A 20043-nucleotide genomic window follows, 5' to 3' on the forward strand; every position below is an offset into this window, starting at 1 on the left:
TCAAAGAATTCCTGATGTCTCTAATTCAATTACAGCTCTCAAACTGACTGACTCAAACATCTTTCTCTCTTTCAAACTCCTCCGTGCACTGCCTGGTCAGTAATGAAACTTTCACAAGGAAAACTGTGTGAACGTTAAACAATAGTTCAATTATTAGAATGTCCAGTCTGCTACAGTTTTAAATTCCCACACTCCTGTGCCTGAAAATGTTTTACAAATAGAGCTGCCAACATTCCCATTGTTTTTACACTACACTGATGTTTATTATGCTGGGATGAGGTTCCCAACAACATCAGGAACAGTGAGTGCTGTTTAGCCAGCTCATCCCAGCAGCTGTCCGGAATATTCCAGCTGGCCTGTTTTTCCATTACTAAACGTTATCCGCACAGTTAAAGACGTTAAGTCACAAAGTCACAACGCTAAGTGGGAAACAGTTGAGTTGTCCTAGACCTTTTTGTATTTTCATTGTTGAGGAACAGTGTCATGGTACAAAACAAAAAGAAATAGTTGCTCAACACCCTCTAGATTCTTAACCTTGACACTTTTCTTGTGTTCACAGGCTTGTGTCACAGGCTGGTGTAGTCAGAAGGATATCCTTTATCATTTCAAACCACTTTTTCAAAGTCTATAAATGTCTAGTCTCTGTAATTTAACACCCTGCAAAATACAATGTAAAGTCAATGTTCTACACAGACTCTACTAAACTATGCATCTATTTCCTCAGAACTGGAATGACTGTTTTTATAAAGTTCTCAACACAAAAGGCCTGCAACTTCTGGAAATGGATAGAACTCACAATACAGACATGCAAAGCAATAGATACAGCATATCAAAGGTATTGGGATGCACGCTTCTAATAAATATGTTTATTTTTTACAGCAATTCTAATAAAAACAAATATTTTTGATGCACCATACAGTAAACATGTGTTTCCATTCTTTTCTATTCTGTACAAAGCTGTTCAGTTAGGTTCAGATCTGGACTTTATGAAGATCAGTTAAGTTCTTCCACATTAGACTAAATCAATCATTTCAAGCGTGCTTTTTGCACATTGTCATGTTGGGATTGTCATGTTGGATTAGAAAATGTCCATGCCCAAACTGTTTTTTCCGAATTCATTTTAACAGTTGCTTAACCTGTATTTTACATGTCACGCTGCATTAAATTGCATTTAAGAATTTGCAGAAATGTCCGTAAAATAAAGGAAAATATACTGGTAATTTTATGCCAGGACTTTATCCGTTTTTTAAAGGGATTTGTTTTTACAGTGTGTCTATTAGAATTTCATTATATGCTGTAGCATTAAGATTTGTTCTCATGAAAATGAGTAAAGAATTTCAACCTGTCCATATTGCATGTTTTGTGGAGTATGGAAAAGCAAAGACTAAATTCCCCTAAACATTTTCCCTCTGTTCAAATGCACATATTTCACAGCACATCTTTCATGAAAAGCAGCCACGTGTTCATGTGGAAAAAGTTGGTTTCCACTGTGGATCATTTGGACACGACAAGAAGATTCTTTTGATGTACACGTATGCCTTTTATGTTAAATGCATTCATAAAACAAGAATTAAAATAACTGATGGAACACCAGGAAACCTCATGTGATATCACTTGGGCATGAGACTAAAGCATTTACATTAGTCAGTCCACACCAAACCAACTACACATTGAACAGATTTGAAGTGGGCTGTCACAATATAACAGTATTGTAAATAAAAGTGATATTAAAAACCATGATTATAATACCGTGCTAATTTGTAAATAATTCAGCACTTCTTTAAACTTTTGCATTTAGAGCCACAACAAACACTCTCTCCATCCACTTCACTACAATCATAGTGTAATCATTTACAATCAATATATGTAATTCATTTGCCAAAGACAGAAAAAAAACATAAAGATTTAAACAAAAAATGTAATCAATATATATTGTGATTATTTCATTATCTTGAATGATTTTGGTCCAGATAGATGTGTATTGAAAATCTGATATTGTGACAGCCCTAGTGTGTCACACAAGTATCTCATCACGTATTTAGACTTATCTGACTTTTGAGTATAGTCTAACCTTAATGTAAGAACAGATGTGTACATGCTTGCATCTACTGGGAAATCATTGCTACAACTGAGTTATATGTAATTTAACACTTCATCCAGGAGAAACATCATATTCCTTTTGACAATAATGAAAACAGGGCTGTGAGGAATAGTGTATAAGAACAGTTCGACAAATAGGTTGAACTGTCTTAAAGTGATAGTTCACCCAAAAATAAAAATTCTGTCATCATTTATCTATGAAAGACTCTCTTTCTTCCGCAGAACACAACAGAAGATATTTTGAAGAATGTTGTCAACCGAACAGTGAACGCACCAATTCACATTCACTTTTGGATACAATAGAAGTGAATGGTTGCCATCGCTGTTTGTTTACATTCTTCTTTTGTGTTCTTCGGAAGAAAGAAAGTCATAGGTTTGAAATGACGAGAGGGTGTCAATTTTTTAAATCATGTTTTGGTGAACTTTCACTTTAAGGTACTTTATGACAATCCATGTGAGATTTATCAACCCGTCACCCGACAGACAGTTAGTCAACATTGTCTTACAGTAAACTTTTTGGGAATATGAAGCTACAGCTGGTGTAAGGATACCTTTGTCTCTAGTACCAGTCTTTTATATTGAAATAGGAAAATTTATTTAAAAAGGCACACACTTAATAAATAAAGTTTTTCATTCTGAATGTCGAAATTCTCTCACATTGCGTCACCTGATGGAACGTTCGGTCACAATGCAGCCATATTGTAAAGATCTGCTATTACTTCCTGAGGCGATTACCTTTTACAGACAAGCTGATGATGTTCTGTCAAGGATATCTGTGCCAAGAAAGATTATTAACCACTCCCAGGAGACTGCCGGCCTTCAATCTGGGTGTACTGTATTCCGGCACTATTGTTTTCTTAACTCTGCTCGGCTCAGCTCTTCAAACAAGCACGGACCTTAACATGTGTGGTTGATTTTGCCTCCATGAGGAACATTTCATTCAGTCTAAGTCCAAACAAAGTCTGTGAGGCAGTCCAAACTAGTTCATGTAGAAAAACAGTCTTACATACCGCATTTAACCAGCCTTATGTAAGACACATTAAGCATGTTAGACTATTCCTCACCTGCATGTTATCTCATTGCCAAATCTAAGAAATACTGCTTTAGTTTAAAGCTGGTCCCTTTTCAAAAGAAAATGTTGAAATATCTTATGTTTAATCACTCCCGTGGGTTTCATATTTATGTTTGCTCTCTGTTCAGACAGAGAATCGCTCCTTGCAAGCTATCACAGGGTGAGATGTTCACTCTCAGCACTTTCTCAGCACATGCCATTATTCTGAAAATCATAAAAAGAAAATATATCTGGAGGAGAAAGAAGCATGCTAGCCAATATAAAGTCTTCGAGAAAGACCTCACACAAGCGTTTGATGAGAGCGGCCTTGTCGAACTGTTACGAAGGGCAACAAGCGTTTATCTTTCTTTCGTACAGTTGTGTCCTACCCACGTCAAAGCCCACGTAACAGCAAAGATTGAGTCAAAGTGGAAATAATACTGTGAACTTTTTCCACAAACAGTAGTTTAAAGCCGATCATGTGTGTAAACCGCAGCTTAAAGTATCATGCCACGACGATTACTTCAAACAATGAAACAGCTCGTTTGTAAAATTGTGTTTATTAAATCTAGCCTTATGGATATGCTTCCAAAAATCAATCTGGCCTTTTCTGTAAAGGCTTCTCAGCAGGACGACTGGAACTACAGGGATCCGTATAATAAAATAACCCTTGTTAGCCCTTTTCAAGATTGTTTGATGGTAGATAAGCACCAAAAACCACTCGTTTAATACATTTGCAGTTTATCTCAGATATTTTTCGTTTATTTAACTTTTCATAAAGAATATTTTTAATTTCGTATATGGTGTCAGTCCATTATAACAATATAAAAGGTTTGTGTTTATCACCCTGAAGGGCTTTTTTGTGTAATATTGACTGCGGGACTGTTTTTCTTTTAGTCAAGCACTAGATGGACGATCCTCCACACAAACGCTCATGATGTAGATTTTTTCTCAACAATAAATTGTCTCCTGGAGAGCACGTCCCTATTTAATATAGTGAGTTAGGGTTAGGTTAGAATTTGGTGACTAGACGCACTGATCAGAATGAAATTATATTGATTTCTGCCTTTAAATTCCTCAGGATCTAATAAGAACACCTGCTGAGCAAAAATAAAAATAAGGGAGGAAGGTGCATGATGCCCGAGCACTTAAAGCCTCCTGTAAGCCATTAGAGCAAATTCTCTCTCATCTGTTTTCAATACAGACACCGTTTCATCACCCCCTTTCTGTTTCTCTCTCCCTCCTAAAGACATGCTTATTGATTTGCTGAAGAACATAGAGCCAGATGTGGGCATATGAAAATGTAAAAGAGCTTCTGGAAGAATCAGTGGCAGAGAAACAGAAAAGAGATGTGCAAAATACACAGGCACACAGATAATTCTGATCATGGTAAAATACTGGGAGCACACCTCAGGAAGTTCTGAAGGAAACTGCATTTGAGTTCACAATAATATGAAACATCGTGCTACTGATGAAAGTTGAGCTGTAAAGCCAGTCTGAGCCTCTCTCATTCCATGAAATCATCCTCGTCAGAACATCCCGACCAATAAAGTCTCTGTCCGTCTGAGTTGTTTATACACCTGCACTAAGGCAGAGACTCCACTGAACTCAAATTTGAGAACTGAGGGTTTTTAATGCTAATTTAATTACGTGGTCCAGTATTCAAAAAGCCAAATGGTTTATTTTGGAGCCTGCTGGTTAGACAACACAGGAACTAACAAGATGCTTCAACTGTATTTTAGCTGCTTTACATGTGTGCAACCATTAACCAAACCTGGTGTAAAAAAATATTTTAGGATGTCAAAGAACTGGACTAGTTTTTGCATCGTATTTGAGTCTGGAGGGTTGAATTCAACTTCTTACATTTTCTGAAAAAAATGTAAAATCCACCAAATAATGCACTCTGCACTAACAGAGCACACTTCAGATACAGTCTGAAAACTCTATGCTTTGGTTTGGCTGTAAAAGTTTTCTGAAAAACATGGATCCTCACTCGATAGCGGACACATAATGTAGATGTTTTTCCATTCCTCTAACCCACATAAATATGGATTCAATAACCTTACAGGAAAGCAGGGAGGGAAAAACCAACTGTTTAGCTGCCGTGCTCTTCATCTGGTGCTTCACCTTTCATGCTAGTGCACTTCAAAGGGAACCTAAAGAGGGGGTGATGGGAAGTGTCAAATCTGTTATGAGTCCATGGAAACTGACCCCCTGTAGGGACTCACACGGACCAGTCCAGATGAAAGGACAATGCCCTAGTGAAACCAAAGCAAACCGAACAGCTTATTTAATAGTACTGCATCATATTTACCTCCTCTGGAAAAATCAACCCCTCCATAGTTCCGCCTGACCCTACACTAACAGCCCTTTACCTTAATACTTACTAAATTGAGTCATTCTTGCCAATCAACACATGATGGATGAGTGCTTCTATAGTTTACAATCTCACCTTCATACATATTTGTAAGTTTCCGAGTCATTATAAAAGAATGTGTGAAGTGGTGTAAAGTACCCATGAGTCATGGGCTAAAATACAAAATCACTTCCAGAAGCAATTCCAGGAAATTTCTCCCTTCAGAAAGCTAGGAAAAAAGATAAGATTGTGCTATCCGTGTGGCTGGAACATTTATGAATAAGACACGCTGATGTGCAACAATCTGAACTCATAGAAGAACCATAATCGAATGGAAAATGACAAGGAAAGATACAAGAAGGTTATGATGTCATTTGTGTGTACTTTATTGGTCTAAAGAGAATATCATGTATACGCAAAAGGGTTCTGCTACAGAACTGCTTACACGCGGCTTCTCATCTGGGAGCTGATGTCATACTGTTTCTATTCACAGTGACATATAGGGGCGGCTTCCCGGACAGAGATTGTCTTAAAACAGGACTAGACCTTGGTTAAATTACGATATTTATATCCTTTTAAAAACATACTTTGCAAAGAACTTTATTGGTGGGCATCTTGAGACAAAACAATCAACAGATATATTATAAGATATGTCAGTACAAGTTGTTTTTGAGAAAGACACCTTTAAAATTTAAGTTAGTTTGGGACTTGACTCAAGCCCAGTCCACAAAACCGCCCAGTAAAAAGACAAATGCCAATAGTAGTGTTAATACTAGACAAAACACACACCTGGGTTTAAAATAAACAAAAATATACTAGGTTGTTTCAATCCATAGTTTGGTTAATTTTAACCCAGCGGTCCTGTCCAAAATGTACCCAGAATGATGCTATATTATAATGTGCAGTATACTGTGACATGGGTTGTTATTTATATTTTTTAGAGGACTGAGAACTTGCTGATAGGTGTAAGGGAAAAGACTCAGTTTGCGCATTACAAAGGAATGTACAGGAAATTAAGTTAATTCTGTAATAAACAAGGCATTTTCATATGGCAGTGTGCTGTAATTCTTTTGACCCCACTCAAATCAGACGACTTTAAAGGGAGGTTATGATTTGGAGACCAAATCCCTCCATTGTGTGTGAGGTGCAGGTCAGAAAGAGACTAACAGTTTCACCCTTTACTATCCTTTCACTCTCTCACTCTTCTCTTTCTAAGTTCACATCCTAACTTTATAGCACATATTTGACCATCAAAAACCATCTGTATTTGCAGAATGCTGTGTGTGATATTTCAATGTTAACATAGGCTATTTTCCCACATTTAAAGAAACAGTTCACCCAAAAATGAAAATTCTGTCTTCACAGAATTTGTTCCAAATCTGTATACATTTCGCTGTTCTGTTGAAAACAAAAGAATATATTTTGAAGAATGTAGGACAGGAGACAGTTCTGGGGCACTTTTGACTGCCATTGTCATTTTTACAATGGTAGTCAACGGTGGTGAGAACTGTTTGGTTACAAGCATTGTTCCAAATATCTTTCTCTGTGTTCATCAGAACAAAGAAATGTATACAAATTTGGAATAACTGGAAGTTGAGTAAAGTTGTATTTTTGGGTGGACTGTTCCTTTAATGGTAACTTATGTAGGGTTGTAACATATGGAACTTTTAAAATTGTTTGTAAAATGCACCCCAGCATATGTTGTGAGCATCTTTGTGTCCAAACAATGGAGTGTAAATGTTTCATTTGGCTCTTTTGAAGTCTTTGAATGAATGAAATGGACAGTTTTAAATGTTTAGAATTCAGAATGTCTCCAAACCAGCCAACACAGAATGGGTTGTTCAGGTTGATTGGCTGAATTTTTCATATCAATCATATTTCATATTGCTATGCTTATTTCTGGAAAACCAACTGCAAGAGAGAATGTAGTCAGATAGACATAGTATCAAGATTCTGTCGAGTGGGATCTGAACTCATCCCTGCAACAGCAGCAGATTGCAGTGAGGTTACTTCTGATCTGGGATCAGGGCGAGGTGGCGACGGCCTGGTATGCATTAGCTCTGACTACACAGGAGCAGAATGAATCGTACTTTACTGACCCTCAGAGAGGCAAGCACTGTGATGGAATGAACTGGGCGTTTTTCTTTGCTGGAAGGCTTTAGCTGGTTGATACTCAAATGTTCTTGTTTCCTGCAAAACAAAACCACCTCCACTGTTTAGGATGCGAGATTTTAAAGGATGGGTCAGAAGTCAATCACAAACAATGTTGCCATGCTCATTTAAAGCGACACTGGATTTTCTTAAAAATACATTTTCTGATTAATTCATTTAATTTTTTTATAAATAAGAACAGAGTTGAGTTGCTTTTTTTACCAGAACAGTTATTTAGATCATGTTTCGATTTGATAGAGCCTGGAAACCAAAGCACAATAATGTATGACTAACAGCAGTTGTCAAATATAACCACCTTCTGTGCAGGCTGCGTACCATATGTTGCAAGTAAAAAGGAATAGTTCACAAAAAAATTAACTGTATGACTTTCTCTCTTCTGCAGAACACAAAAGAAGATATTTTGAAAAATGTTGGTAACCAAACAACGTTGACTTCCATTATAGGGAAACAAAACACAGACATTTCTCAAAATTTCTTCTTATGTGTTCCACAGGTTTTGAACAACATGAGCCCCTATAACCCATAAATATATTTGGGCATGATTTATTTTAGTCAAAATATTTTCTTCACAGCAACGATAAAACAAGTCTCCTTCATCTACATACACTGAAAGCAAAACTAGATTTGTGTTTCTAGTAGGACCAAGCGACTCTTATTAGAGTGAACCTGTAAGTCAGATGACAAAGTACTCCATAGCAGGTTTGTGGTCAAACATTTCTACTTGGACATGCAATAATACTTACTCACTCAAAGTCAAACTCTTTCTTAGATATTCTCTCACTGCAGTAACTCTGGTGAAATGTGGGATCACTTAGTCACATATAAACAACTACATTTTGGAAAACCAGACAGTTTATGTACTATAAAGTACAGGCGCCATACATCTGATCCCACTATATGAATACAAACCACATCTAACATTATTTCAATACGTATTTGTTTTCACTTTCCAGAAGAAGAAAAGAATCAGTACATAAAGTGCTGTATTAAATTTGATCTTCTTGGTGAGAACCAGCTGTCAGTCATGACACAACAATGAAACAAGGCTTTTCTGAGGACCTAGAAATAAATTGCAGATTCTTCTCCATATGGAAGCAATGTGCAGCCAAGCAAAAGTCATCCCTGGATTTGTGTGTATAACGAGTAATAGATGTGGTGGAACAAAGTGTTTTGTTAAACACACATGTACATATAAGACCAGATGGATGAAACGGCATCTACATCTGCATTGAATCTAAATCTACCTCTAGATTCAAGAGTTGAGAAATATAAACAGAGCTCTTCAATATACACCAGAGGAGCATATTTTCTGTAAAAAAAACATGCAATGCCTGAAAGCACTTGTATAAACTGGAAGAAGCTAACAGAAAAAAGATAACCTGTAAATCTGAGTTTTAATAATGAAAAGCAGACTAAGCAGAGTTGGGGCGCAGGTTATACTGTACTGTAGCGACATCTAGTGGCTACAATATAAAATGTCACCATGCAAATGAAAACCCAGCTAGTCGTTTTGTGATTACGGTTTTCTACATTTTGTGATAATATGAACTTTATATATTCAATATTGATAGAGTAAGTCCACGTCCAAGATTGAAATAATAGTTACACAGACATGGTCACTGTATTGTTAATACTAAACCAGACTTTATTTACTATATTGTGAATTTAAATCAGCCACAAGACTCGCACCGGACCTTACATCACAACTAGGGAACTGTAACCTCTCCAAAATAAATGTTTTATTTTGGTCAAACATCTTGCGAGTCAACAGTGCATTATGGCCCGTTTCAATGAACAAAACAAACACTGTAAACCATAAAGTTTACATAAAGCTTTCCTAATAATTGCTTTTTTATTACAGTGAAGGTCAAAAGATGGAGCAGGTCCGGATGTGTTATGCCTTTAGTGTTATCTGATACTTGAGGCTAACATACACTACATCACTAGCTGAGATTTTCAGTCTGGACTTGTTGCAGAAAGTCTGTGCCAGTCTGCAGATTTGATCAGGTAGTGGGTTTCTAAGTGTAAGATGTCTAGTTTAAAAAAATTGTTCAGGTTTCAAGTCTTGTTTGAAGAACATATACTAATATATATCCACTGAAATGATTGACATTCCATTGGAAACGGGCAGGTTTTTATTACTTTGTATATCCACTTTCCAGTTAATTATTTTTGCAATAACTTATCAAAAATTAAACAATTGTGTTAAATTTCACAATATTTGAAAGGTTGTTTTATGATAATGCTACATACTGTATTAACAGGTATAGGCCAAACTCACACAGCCTAAATGGAAAAATGTTGGACAGGTTGTTGCATTTTACTTTAAAATTGCTACCACGAATGAAGTGTCTCCGCAGTCTTAACAGTAAACCAAACATGCAAACAGTTAAATAACAAAGAGACAGAATCCTTTTTTTTTCTTTTCAGTTTATTATACTTGGTTCCCTCTTATCCCATCTGTGGTTTTTAACAATATTCATTCACTATATGAAAACAATGAATGCTATCATTTTCATTTGCTTGCGTGATTCACTTTCTTAACAGTCTCCTTCTGCCCGTCACTTATCATTAAGCCATTTACTGGGACATAGTTTCAGGATTCACGGCACTGCTGAATTCAAGAGACAAACCAATTACATGCATCCAGTAATAACATGTCATATACTTGCAGGCATGAACCGATGCAATATCTTTAAATTGAGTTGATAAATTTAGATCCACATCACCCTTCCACCATCTGTTTCCCTTTGCAGACAGATAAAGACTTTAGGTCTAATACTATGCCCTGCAAAATACCTGAATGCTGGAAACCTGAGACATTTGCCAAGTTTGAGATGCCAATGTGTTTTTCCAATAGTCATATAATTCTTACTGTACGTAGCGAATTGACAAATATTCAGAACAGGTGAAAACACCACTAGGACAAAACATTCTGCCCAACCAAGTGCCTTTTTGTTTGCTAAGCCAGCTCATCTTAAATCAAATTCAGAACAAGACAACCACAGGAAGCGAAATGTAAAGATACACATTCTACAATGAAAACATTTATGTTGGGTAACTAAAAATGAGCTGAATTATCAAAAAACTACATTTTTAAGGAAAAAAAAGGTTGCATACAAGATTATACAGAATATGAATTTTAAAGAATGTGTATTGAAGCCCTTTAGTGCACACTGTGCCTGTCCGTAAGTACACACAAACGAAAACAGAAATAAGCTAAATGCTGTGGGTTTAAATCAGGTTTTTTTTGAGCAAAGCCACTTTTAACACAGAGAATTTGTTACAGAGGTGATGGAATTACAACTGCATCACAGCTCATTAGCTAGTGCAAAACTCAAAGCCATTCTTTTGAATTATTTGTCTTATGCATCCCTTAAAGATGTAACAGAAATAAGGTGGGGTTTTGCTGACTTGACATCTACCAAAATACAAGTGTGTGTGTGTTTTGTAAACCTAAACTGAAGAAAGAACAGAATAGTCAGGTAAACTAAAACTCCAAAAAATACTTTCAAAACTTAAAAGTGCCAAACAAAATGCATTGATCACTTACATCATATATTTGGTCTGAATGCAATTTGACGTAAAAAGAAAGTCTTTTTAGTCCGTCGAATAAGAAAGGACAATGTCTGCATGGTTGCAGGCAACCCCAACAAGTGCCAAGCTGTAATAGCAACATTCAGACAAACTCGAGCCTACCTGAGAGATGCAGGCTTTAAATACAGATGTACAAAATGCCAGCAAACTAGTCAGTGTCATTTAAAGAGGTAATCTTCCAGGTAATCTGTTGCCTGTCATGCAACAGTTTAAGGCCCAATGGCGTTAATAAAAATCACTGAAGTTTACTGCACAATGTAGAGCGTTAAAAATCTATACCCATATTTAAGACTGAATGATAAAAGTGCATCTGTGAAATGAAGAAAGGAATGGATGCAGAAAATAGCTGAAGAACAAGCGTGTAGGAAACCTCAGTGATTTGTGAAGGTCCAGTATCTTATAACTGACTAACAGAAGCAATTCTAGGTGGTTTGTGAAGACTGTGACTTTGGTGACGGTTTGGAACTCAAATGTAATATTTTGTGGTAGAAGCCCTCACTCAACCAGACTGTCAGCTTCTGTTCATTATGAGCTCATGGGTTTGATGGCAATCGGACACTCATCCCCCATGGCGGATAACACTGAGACCTAAAAACAAGCAAGAGAGATGGAACTTCAAAACAAGATCAAAGCTTTACAGTGCTTTTCAAATGATCATTATACATACATGAAAATATTTAGATTTTTTAGTTTAAGAGTTTAGTTTAAGAAAAAAAACTATTAATCCATTAAAAATCTCTATCTTAACAGCTACAAATTAGCTCCCCTTATCCAGCAGACCCTATACATATAAGTGTAAGAACAAAAACATTAGCCACAGACCAGAAATTCATCCCCAGATTCAAATTTGCCCTCGATTTCTTTGCCCAGATCTCCTTCAGGCAGCTTAAGGTCCTCACGCAAATCTCCATTGTCCTTCAAGAGGGAAAGGTAGCCATCTGTAATGCCGACCAACTGTGCCGAGACAAAAGCAGAAAAAGGCATGTTATTCCACAAGACTACAAAACAGATCAATTTTGCTGTAAATGGTGAGATTTTGACGACTAAAACGGCACTCTAGTCAAAGTTCGTTTAACTCTTTCACCGCCATTGACGAGTTATTACGGCAATCAGTGCTTGTACTGTTTTACAGCAGGTGGCGTTATTACACACCTTTGGGAAAAAGTACAGAATCCCAGAACCTAGAACGTATATGTTTGAGCGTTTTTTAATGATTGTTCCTAGTGTAATTTGGGCGGAATCTTTGACAAAAAACATTAATTATCTCAGCCGTTTAATGAAAGTGATGCATTCTTGAAGAAACCTACCCGCATCTACGGAGAGATAAAAAAACTAACAAATGAAGATAGAAGAATACGGTTTCTTTTGTTTAAAAGCTGAGAAAATTTACTGTGAGCCATTAAAGTTTGGTGAAAATGTTCAAAAACGCTGGCGTAGGCTGGCAACTTTTTTTTTAAATGCTGGCGGGGAAAGAGTTAAATAAGTCATGTTTGCAAGGCCACCAGGCAGCTATTTACGTCATTGCAAGACAATGGTCTACTTCAATGGGGGAAGGCAGACATTTCTAAAATGACAATTAAATAGTATTTCTGATCCATAATCAAACCTGAATCATGAACTTTACCATAACTGGGGGTGTTCGAGATCGTAAATCTTGTTTTAACTATGTGCAAAATAATTTTATCAAGTATGTTGATTTCAGCTTCACTGAAATCAGCACTCAAGTGTTCACAAATAGTTTAGTCAAGCACTGTGCATTCACATTCACAGCGTGGTTAGCATTTTAGCCAATCACGCTGTTTCTGACAGCTCTGGGTCTGCTCTTAAATGGTACAGCGGGACACAGATAACACACCATAAGGTGAAGTGATGTTACTATGAGGAGTTCATTAGTGTTTTCCTGACGAATACTGCAAGTCCGGAAAAAAAATCCATATAGACCAGATTTCAAAGCTGCAATGCAAAGCTGTGATGTGGGAACAATAACAGGGTTTTTCCTGCTTAGAGAAAATGGAGGCGGCCGCCTCAGTCAAATGTCGTGCCGCATCAGACTCTCGCTACAACTATGTCTGGTGTATTCACAAAAAATGCATTTGTAACTGCAGTTGCGGCATTACGCCACAGAAGAGGCGCTGCTTCTCTATCAGCACACTGAGGCGCTTAAGAGTTGCAGAACAAGAGCCAGCCATGTTTCGCGGCTGTTTGTTTTGCATCCAAGTATGTTTAATTTCTTGAAATTTCTTAAGGTAACATGACGTACAGCATTGTAATGTCTTTAGCTGTATGAACGTGCATTGCGTTCAGAACAGATCGCACACGAATGACTCGTTTGAACAGATTCATTTAAACTATTGAACTTTTCAGTCACTAGCGAAAATAAGAGATCATTGAATTATTTAAAGTGATCCACAAAAAATGCAAGATGTGAATGAGCTTTGCTCATTTGAGTCATTTAGTATGACTGGTTAAGTTAGTTGGCTATAGTGGGCTGAAAAGTTAGTTGAAAATGTAAAAAAGCTTTATTTGATTTATTTTGATTATGTTTTATACAACTTAATTTTAACTTTCATCTAATTTTATTTGAACTTTTAATATGTCAAAGTCACTTTGGTTAAGCCACTTAAGCCTATGTGTCTGTGTACAAGATCAGGATGGCAACTGCTCCGCCTCATTTTGAGACTGGAAAAACCCTGAATAAGGCTTAAATTCAGAATAGTATGGGTGAACGAGCGGTTTAAAAACAATTCAGAAGAAAGGAGCAATACAACTAGATCTAAAACATAAAATGTTACCTTTTGGTAGGATACTTAACTATTCCAGTGTGCTTGTATGTTGCACAGTTCACCAGTGATGTGATGTTATTTTTCCTCTTGAATTATTCCATTTAAAGTCGTTTTCTTAACGGGATAGTTTTCTCAAAATATAATTTCTGTTCATTCAAATATAATTTATTTGAACCCTTATGTTGTTGAAAACCAGTATATGATTTCTCTGCGAAACAAAAGATATTTTGAGAATTTTTGGGATTAGGTGCTGTTTGGTTAAAGTCGTTCTTTAAAATATATTTTAGTGGTCGACGATTATAGAAATGGCAGATTATCGACGTCGAAAGTAAGTTTTTTTCGGTCATTTTAAAATCTGATTTGGAGATAAAATAATTTAATCTTGAAATCCGCTTTTTGGCTCTGAAGCAGCCAAGGATTTAGTGAGAGCCATGGGAACACGGCACTCAGTTGCCTACAGTAATGCCGCCCACCTGATTTGTTGGTCACAAATTTGGCCAATCAACGCAGGAAGCTGAAGGCACTGGATTACACACACTGAACATTGCATCAATTTGCATCAGTTGACTGAATTAGCATTTGCACATATTTTTAATTCATGCGAATCACAAATACAAACCATTTAAAAGCATCAAGTACTCGCGTGCTCTCAAAAGACGATATTTAGTCAGTGCATTCAGGCAATGCACGTGCACACTGCACACAGCCGCCACTCAAACTGCTCCCAACAAGTGTCGGATAGAGTTATTTTCGCAATTTATTATGCATAAATGTTCAGACACACAAGTTATAATGCCCGTCTTGGCACGTACACTCGTAAGCACAGTCAGTTGTCTTAAGTGAGTGTCTTCAGATCTGTGTAATAAGCGTTTTTCCTTTAGGTCTTAAAGTGCAGCCCCATCTTTTTTTATCACGCCGGAGAAAGACTTAAATTCAACAGTAATTTTGGTCATAAAATCAAGACTGATACATGATATTGTGTACTCCTTATCTACAGAATGTTTAGCATTTGTAAAAAAACGACAATATACAGGCTGTGCTTTCAGCCATCAGGCGTCGTTAAAACAGATTTAAAACTCTGCGAATACTCATCATAGAACGTAAAGCATATGTCTAAAGACAGCTTGAAGTGTCTACTTTTAAATTACATTAATATTTAACATCTTCGGAATATATACGATGTATGAAAGTAAACAGGTGCAGTTTTTCCCGCATCAGCTTGTTATGTGATTACAACTTTGAGCAAAGCGCTCCGTTTCACATAATCCACGCAAGCCGCAAACAATGGCACAACAAAACATCAATAATCTTTAAATATGTTGATTGAACCATTAGTAACCATGTTTTTCGAGCAAAGTTTTTGTCAGAGCTCTTGTCATTGTTAATTTTGAACATATTTTTTACTTTTACACCTGACATATATATCGGTTCAAAATATCGGTTATCAGTCTACTTCACCTGTACTAATTGATATCGGCCCTGAAAAACGAATATCGGTCAACCTCTAGTCCGAAAAGCTGGTTTCTGATTGCAGCGTGCTTTGCAGCGTTGAGCATTGTAGCCAATCACGTGCAACTGATGGAAAGTTATAGTGAGGACTCGATACTCTTATCACAATAAACGTTTTAGCTCATCATGATCCTGGTCCCTTTTCTGCATTATCTTTATGATGGCAGCTTACACTTTAGCTGGCTTTAGTATAATTTTAGCCGACAGGAAAAAAAAGGTAAGGGAAACTTTAATATCACAAATATCGTAAACAATATGGCTCTTTTAATTTTTTGGCATAATCAAACATTCATAAATCACTAACCAAATATAGAATACTACAACTATTAGCTAACAATATTTTAGTGGATTGACTCTTGGTTGTCTCTCCTGAAACTGCCCTGTTGAGTTACTGCTATGTTTAAAAATGCATTAAAAAGGAATTCCTAATATTTTGTTACTTGTTGTGTGAGAAAATAAATGGTTTTGTCTACATCGTGTATTTGTAGGGTCGGGTACGGAATGAAATTAGTGCTACTGTCGGGTGTTCTTTAAATTACTACGGGTGCAGGTTTATCAACAGGACCCGTGCAGGACTCTGCATAACACTATAGGATGCAAAATATTGCCTGCTTATCGTTATCGGGAAACATTTAGTTATTTTTCTGCCGATATTGCAATTACGGATAAGCACGGATATGTAAATTTGGCCGATAACAGATCATTCTTTAACATTTGAAGCCGGTAACCAATATACAGTATCTAAATATGAAATTCCCTAAGACTGAAGTGAACAAGTGCTTTGAAATCATTCACTGCAGAAAAACAAGGAAACCATTACACTTTCCCCCCCAGAAATCATGTACCAAGCCAACTTTACATTAGTTAATGATTATTGGCAGATACCGATATGACCGTTAAGTTATCATGCACCACTAAAATAAAAATTCGAGATTGCTTTAGCCACTGTGCATGGGGACAGGCTGACAAGCACCTCACAAGATCCCCGCCCCAGAGAATAGTAATTTTTTATCGATTTCCAGCCGCACACGCCTCACGAGAGCACCACCCTAGAGAATCGTCATTCAATAATGATTCACGATTGGCTGTTTTTTCCTGGAAGGCGGGACTTCCTCCACTAGGTCGGTCATATTGAGCGTTGCCAAAGATATTAACAAGATGCGCCACTGCCATTTCAATGAATGGGGAGGAATGCAACGCTCAAAACGCTGACTCTAGCGAAGGAAGTCCCACCTGCCAGTGAAACGAGCCAATCATCAATCAGTATTGACTGACGATTCTCTGGGCCTGGACTATCGTGGGGTGCTTGCCAGCCTGTGCGCATGAACAGAAGACGGTAATTTTTAGCGCTCTTTTTTGATTAGCAAATCTAAGTTATGGTACAGTTCATGTCAGGTTTAATTAATGATAGGACATATGTTGTTTAATTGTGCCTTCCCCCTTTCAAGTAGATAAGACTGTGGACTTAACTGCCCAGAGGAGTTGCAAACATTGGCGCCAAGTGTTTTTCTCTGGTGTGTTATCAGTTGCCCGCCCATGCATGTATTAGACACGTAAAATTAAAAAAAATGTATGTGTCTGAACTAATTATGCATTCTATCTAAAAGCGAATGCTCACCCAGAGCTGCATGAAACACCTCTTGTAACCACACCCCCACCCCAATCTACGTCGGTTTGTGGTACGAGTTGACACAGACCGCCTAAATGTATACGCAAGTCAGATACCAGTACAATTGCGTGGAACCTGATGATCCAAATACGGTAAGAGGCGCTACATTTCCGCCACACGATTGCGGTATTTGACCAATCACTACATATTGGTTAACTGGCCAATCATAGCACACCTCGCTTTTCAGAGAGATGAGCTTTGTAAAAAAATCTGCGAGATACAAACATGCACGGTATGTGGAAAATACAGCATTCTTTTAACCTTAAATCGTGTTTACACTTTGAATTACATCTAAAACAAACGATAATATTCGTTTAAGCCGTGTCATATGACCCCTTTAAAGATCAAATAGAATAAAGAACTGCAGGCACACCATCTTCGATATGATATCAATCATAGATCAAAACATTGAAGAAAAAGTGACCTGATAATCAAGCCTCTTGATGTTGGGCACATCCATGTTGTGGGTGGAGGGACATATATCTTCATTCTTCTTTCCAGTAAATATGTCAATTCCAACCATATGCACCTAAAACAAACATTAAAGACGATTCAGATTTTGCAAAGTTTCACCACTGAAAATGTATTTCACCAGGCACAGTTTTTAGGGTCCAATGGCAGTATGGTTTACTAATAAGTTACCTTGGCGTGTCCATGCTTGCCGGTTTTGGAGGTAGACATCTCCACAATCTTGCATGGACGTCCTTTGATCACCACATAGCCGTTCTTGCGCAGGGCGCTGCACTGCATGGGGAAGGTCAAAGAAGCTCCAGCATTTCCACTGGTGAAATCAGTGTCAAGTTCAGCCATGATGAATTAATGTGCAGACGATTCTGTAAAAATACAATTATAAGGAAATCAGTGAGTTATACTGAACAAACCATCCCAGTATAAAAAGGCACAAGAGGGACTGTGGTGAGTTGACGGTATCAAATGAAGTTCGTTAAGAAACGTGGCCTTGCTATGCAGCACGTGGGGTGAAGTTACCACGTTTGAAACCACGTTTGAAACCACATGGTAGCCAAACTAGTATAAAAAAAACACTTTTCTGTCGTTATCTTACGGCTATTACTCAAATTCGCTTTAAAGATAATAGATTATGCGAATTATGTTTGCAGCATTAAACATAAGGCACCTAGAAAACACTGCAACACTTCAAACACGTGCAGTTTCCGGTTATAAAATGACAAAAAATGCGTCCGAGACTTTAGCAGTTTGCATAAATAACACACAACACTAATGATCTTTAAACCTCACCTGAATACAATGGTCTAACTTTTTAGCGATGCCACGAGCACGAGCACTAACCTTACGCTAGTAAGCTAGACCACGTTACGCTACACCACGTTACACTCGCAACAATTTTTAGCTTTTTGCCCACGTAACGTTACACGAATTTGAATAAACGTAGATGACCAAATATACGATCACGATAACAAGTGTTTAGAGTTAACCTCCACTACAACAGCCTGATCCGACAAACACGTTTGGGCTGGATGAATGACTCAGTTTCCAGCCGCACACAAACTTAACCGGAACTAACGTTACCGTGTTTAAACCCCAATCATTGAAAATCGCTTTAAGATCTCCAAACCCGTATAAACCTCGCGTTTGCTGTGGGTTAACAATCAGATTGTGGCGTATCGTTGGTAGCAAAGTAAACAGATTACTCGGAGCTGAATCGTGAACTTTTGCAGGCCGTTATGCCGATACGTTCATTAGCTCGAGCACGCATGCAATATAAAGCGAACTCCACACCCCGATTCTCTGCTCACACGATCAAACGACTTCGTTAGATCCCCTCGCGGACGTTTATTCACCAAGAATAATGTACTCACGGGATTCACTTATAAATGTTGCGATGCTGGAGCGTAGAGCATTGAAAACGCCAGTCATTCACTTCCAACAAAAGACGAGAGGATTTGCGCATGCGCACACACCTTTACTGCGTGCGTCGAGCTTCGCAGCATGCGGGAGGGAGGAAAGTCTTCAGTGGCCTACTGTCTCGTTAACAATTTATAGAGATGTTTGAATGTATTTGTGCTCAAGAACGCTGGATGACATCAGTTTGGACAAAAGTAAATTTTTTCATTGAATGTGTTATGCATTCTAATAAGCTGTGTTTACAATGTAGGGCGGAACAGACCAAAAAGGCGGGGAGGTTAGCGGTAGCTATGTGACATGCACTTCCTGACCCCTCCTTCCTCTGCCAACATGTCACTTGAAACTAAATTTGTGTTGATCTTAAATAAAATAATTGTATAATTAATAAATATTTCATGATGTGATGCGAAGATTAGAGAAAGGACATACATTGCATTACAGAAGATGGCAAGAATATCATTATTATTCTTCACAAAACAGGCTGATGAGTTGAAATGTGAGATTATAGAGGTTATTGTAACTCAAAAAGATGAGTTTATATAATTATCACAAAGAATGAACTTAGAAATTAAATTGTTCAATTGTTTTTGATGTTAAAGTAGACATAAGTATAAATGTATCTAATATTTCCAATATACATTACACATAGGAAACAAAGTTTGTAAAACGAGACTTGAGATGTTAATATAAGTATTGCAAACATAAAAGTATTTTAAAGGTATTATTTTTTTCCATCTAAACAATGCATATAGCCTATTATATCAATAAAACTGGTATTTCGGTCTATGGTTAAATTAATAGATATAGGAATGGAAAAACACAGTGCGGTAAGAGTCAATCTTAATTCATAATTTTTGTATTATTCATAAATGGTCAAATAAGGTCAGATATGACGACGAACTTGTTGTATGATTAAAGTAGT

The 20043-nt window shown here is 37.3% G+C and overlaps 1 protein-coding gene across 2 annotated transcripts; it reads right to left on the bottom strand.

Moving 5' to 3' along the window:
• Positions 1-10089: 10089 nt before the first annotated feature.
• eif5a2 (eukaryotic translation initiation factor 5A2) lies at positions 10090-19234 on the bottom strand. 2 transcript variants are annotated; one of them, XM_056744218.1, is made up of 5 exons: positions 19076-19234; positions 17880-18070; positions 17662-17766; positions 12099-12230; positions 10090-11864 (listed from the first exon to the last, which is right to left on the bottom strand). In XM_056744218.1, the coding sequence occupies exons 2-5, from the start codon at positions 18045-18047 to the stop codon at positions 11802-11804; spliced, it is 468 nt and encodes a 155-aa protein (XP_056600196.1). In that variant the 5' UTR covers positions 18048-18070; positions 19076-19234; the 3' UTR covers positions 10090-11801. The 2 variants fall into 2 exon arrangements, with proteins under 2 accessions (XP_056600196.1, XP_056600197.1); XM_056744219.1 differs by lacking the exon at positions 19076-19234 and adding an exon at positions 18495-18707.
• Positions 19235-20043: the final 809 nt, after the last annotated feature.

This window comes from Triplophysa dalaica, chromosome 3 (genome assembly GCF_015846415.1).
Source record: "Triplophysa dalaica isolate WHDGS20190420 chromosome 3, ASM1584641v1, whole genome shotgun sequence".
NCBI classification, from domain to species: domain Eukaryota; kingdom Metazoa; phylum Chordata; class Actinopteri; order Cypriniformes; family Nemacheilidae; genus Triplophysa; species Triplophysa dalaica.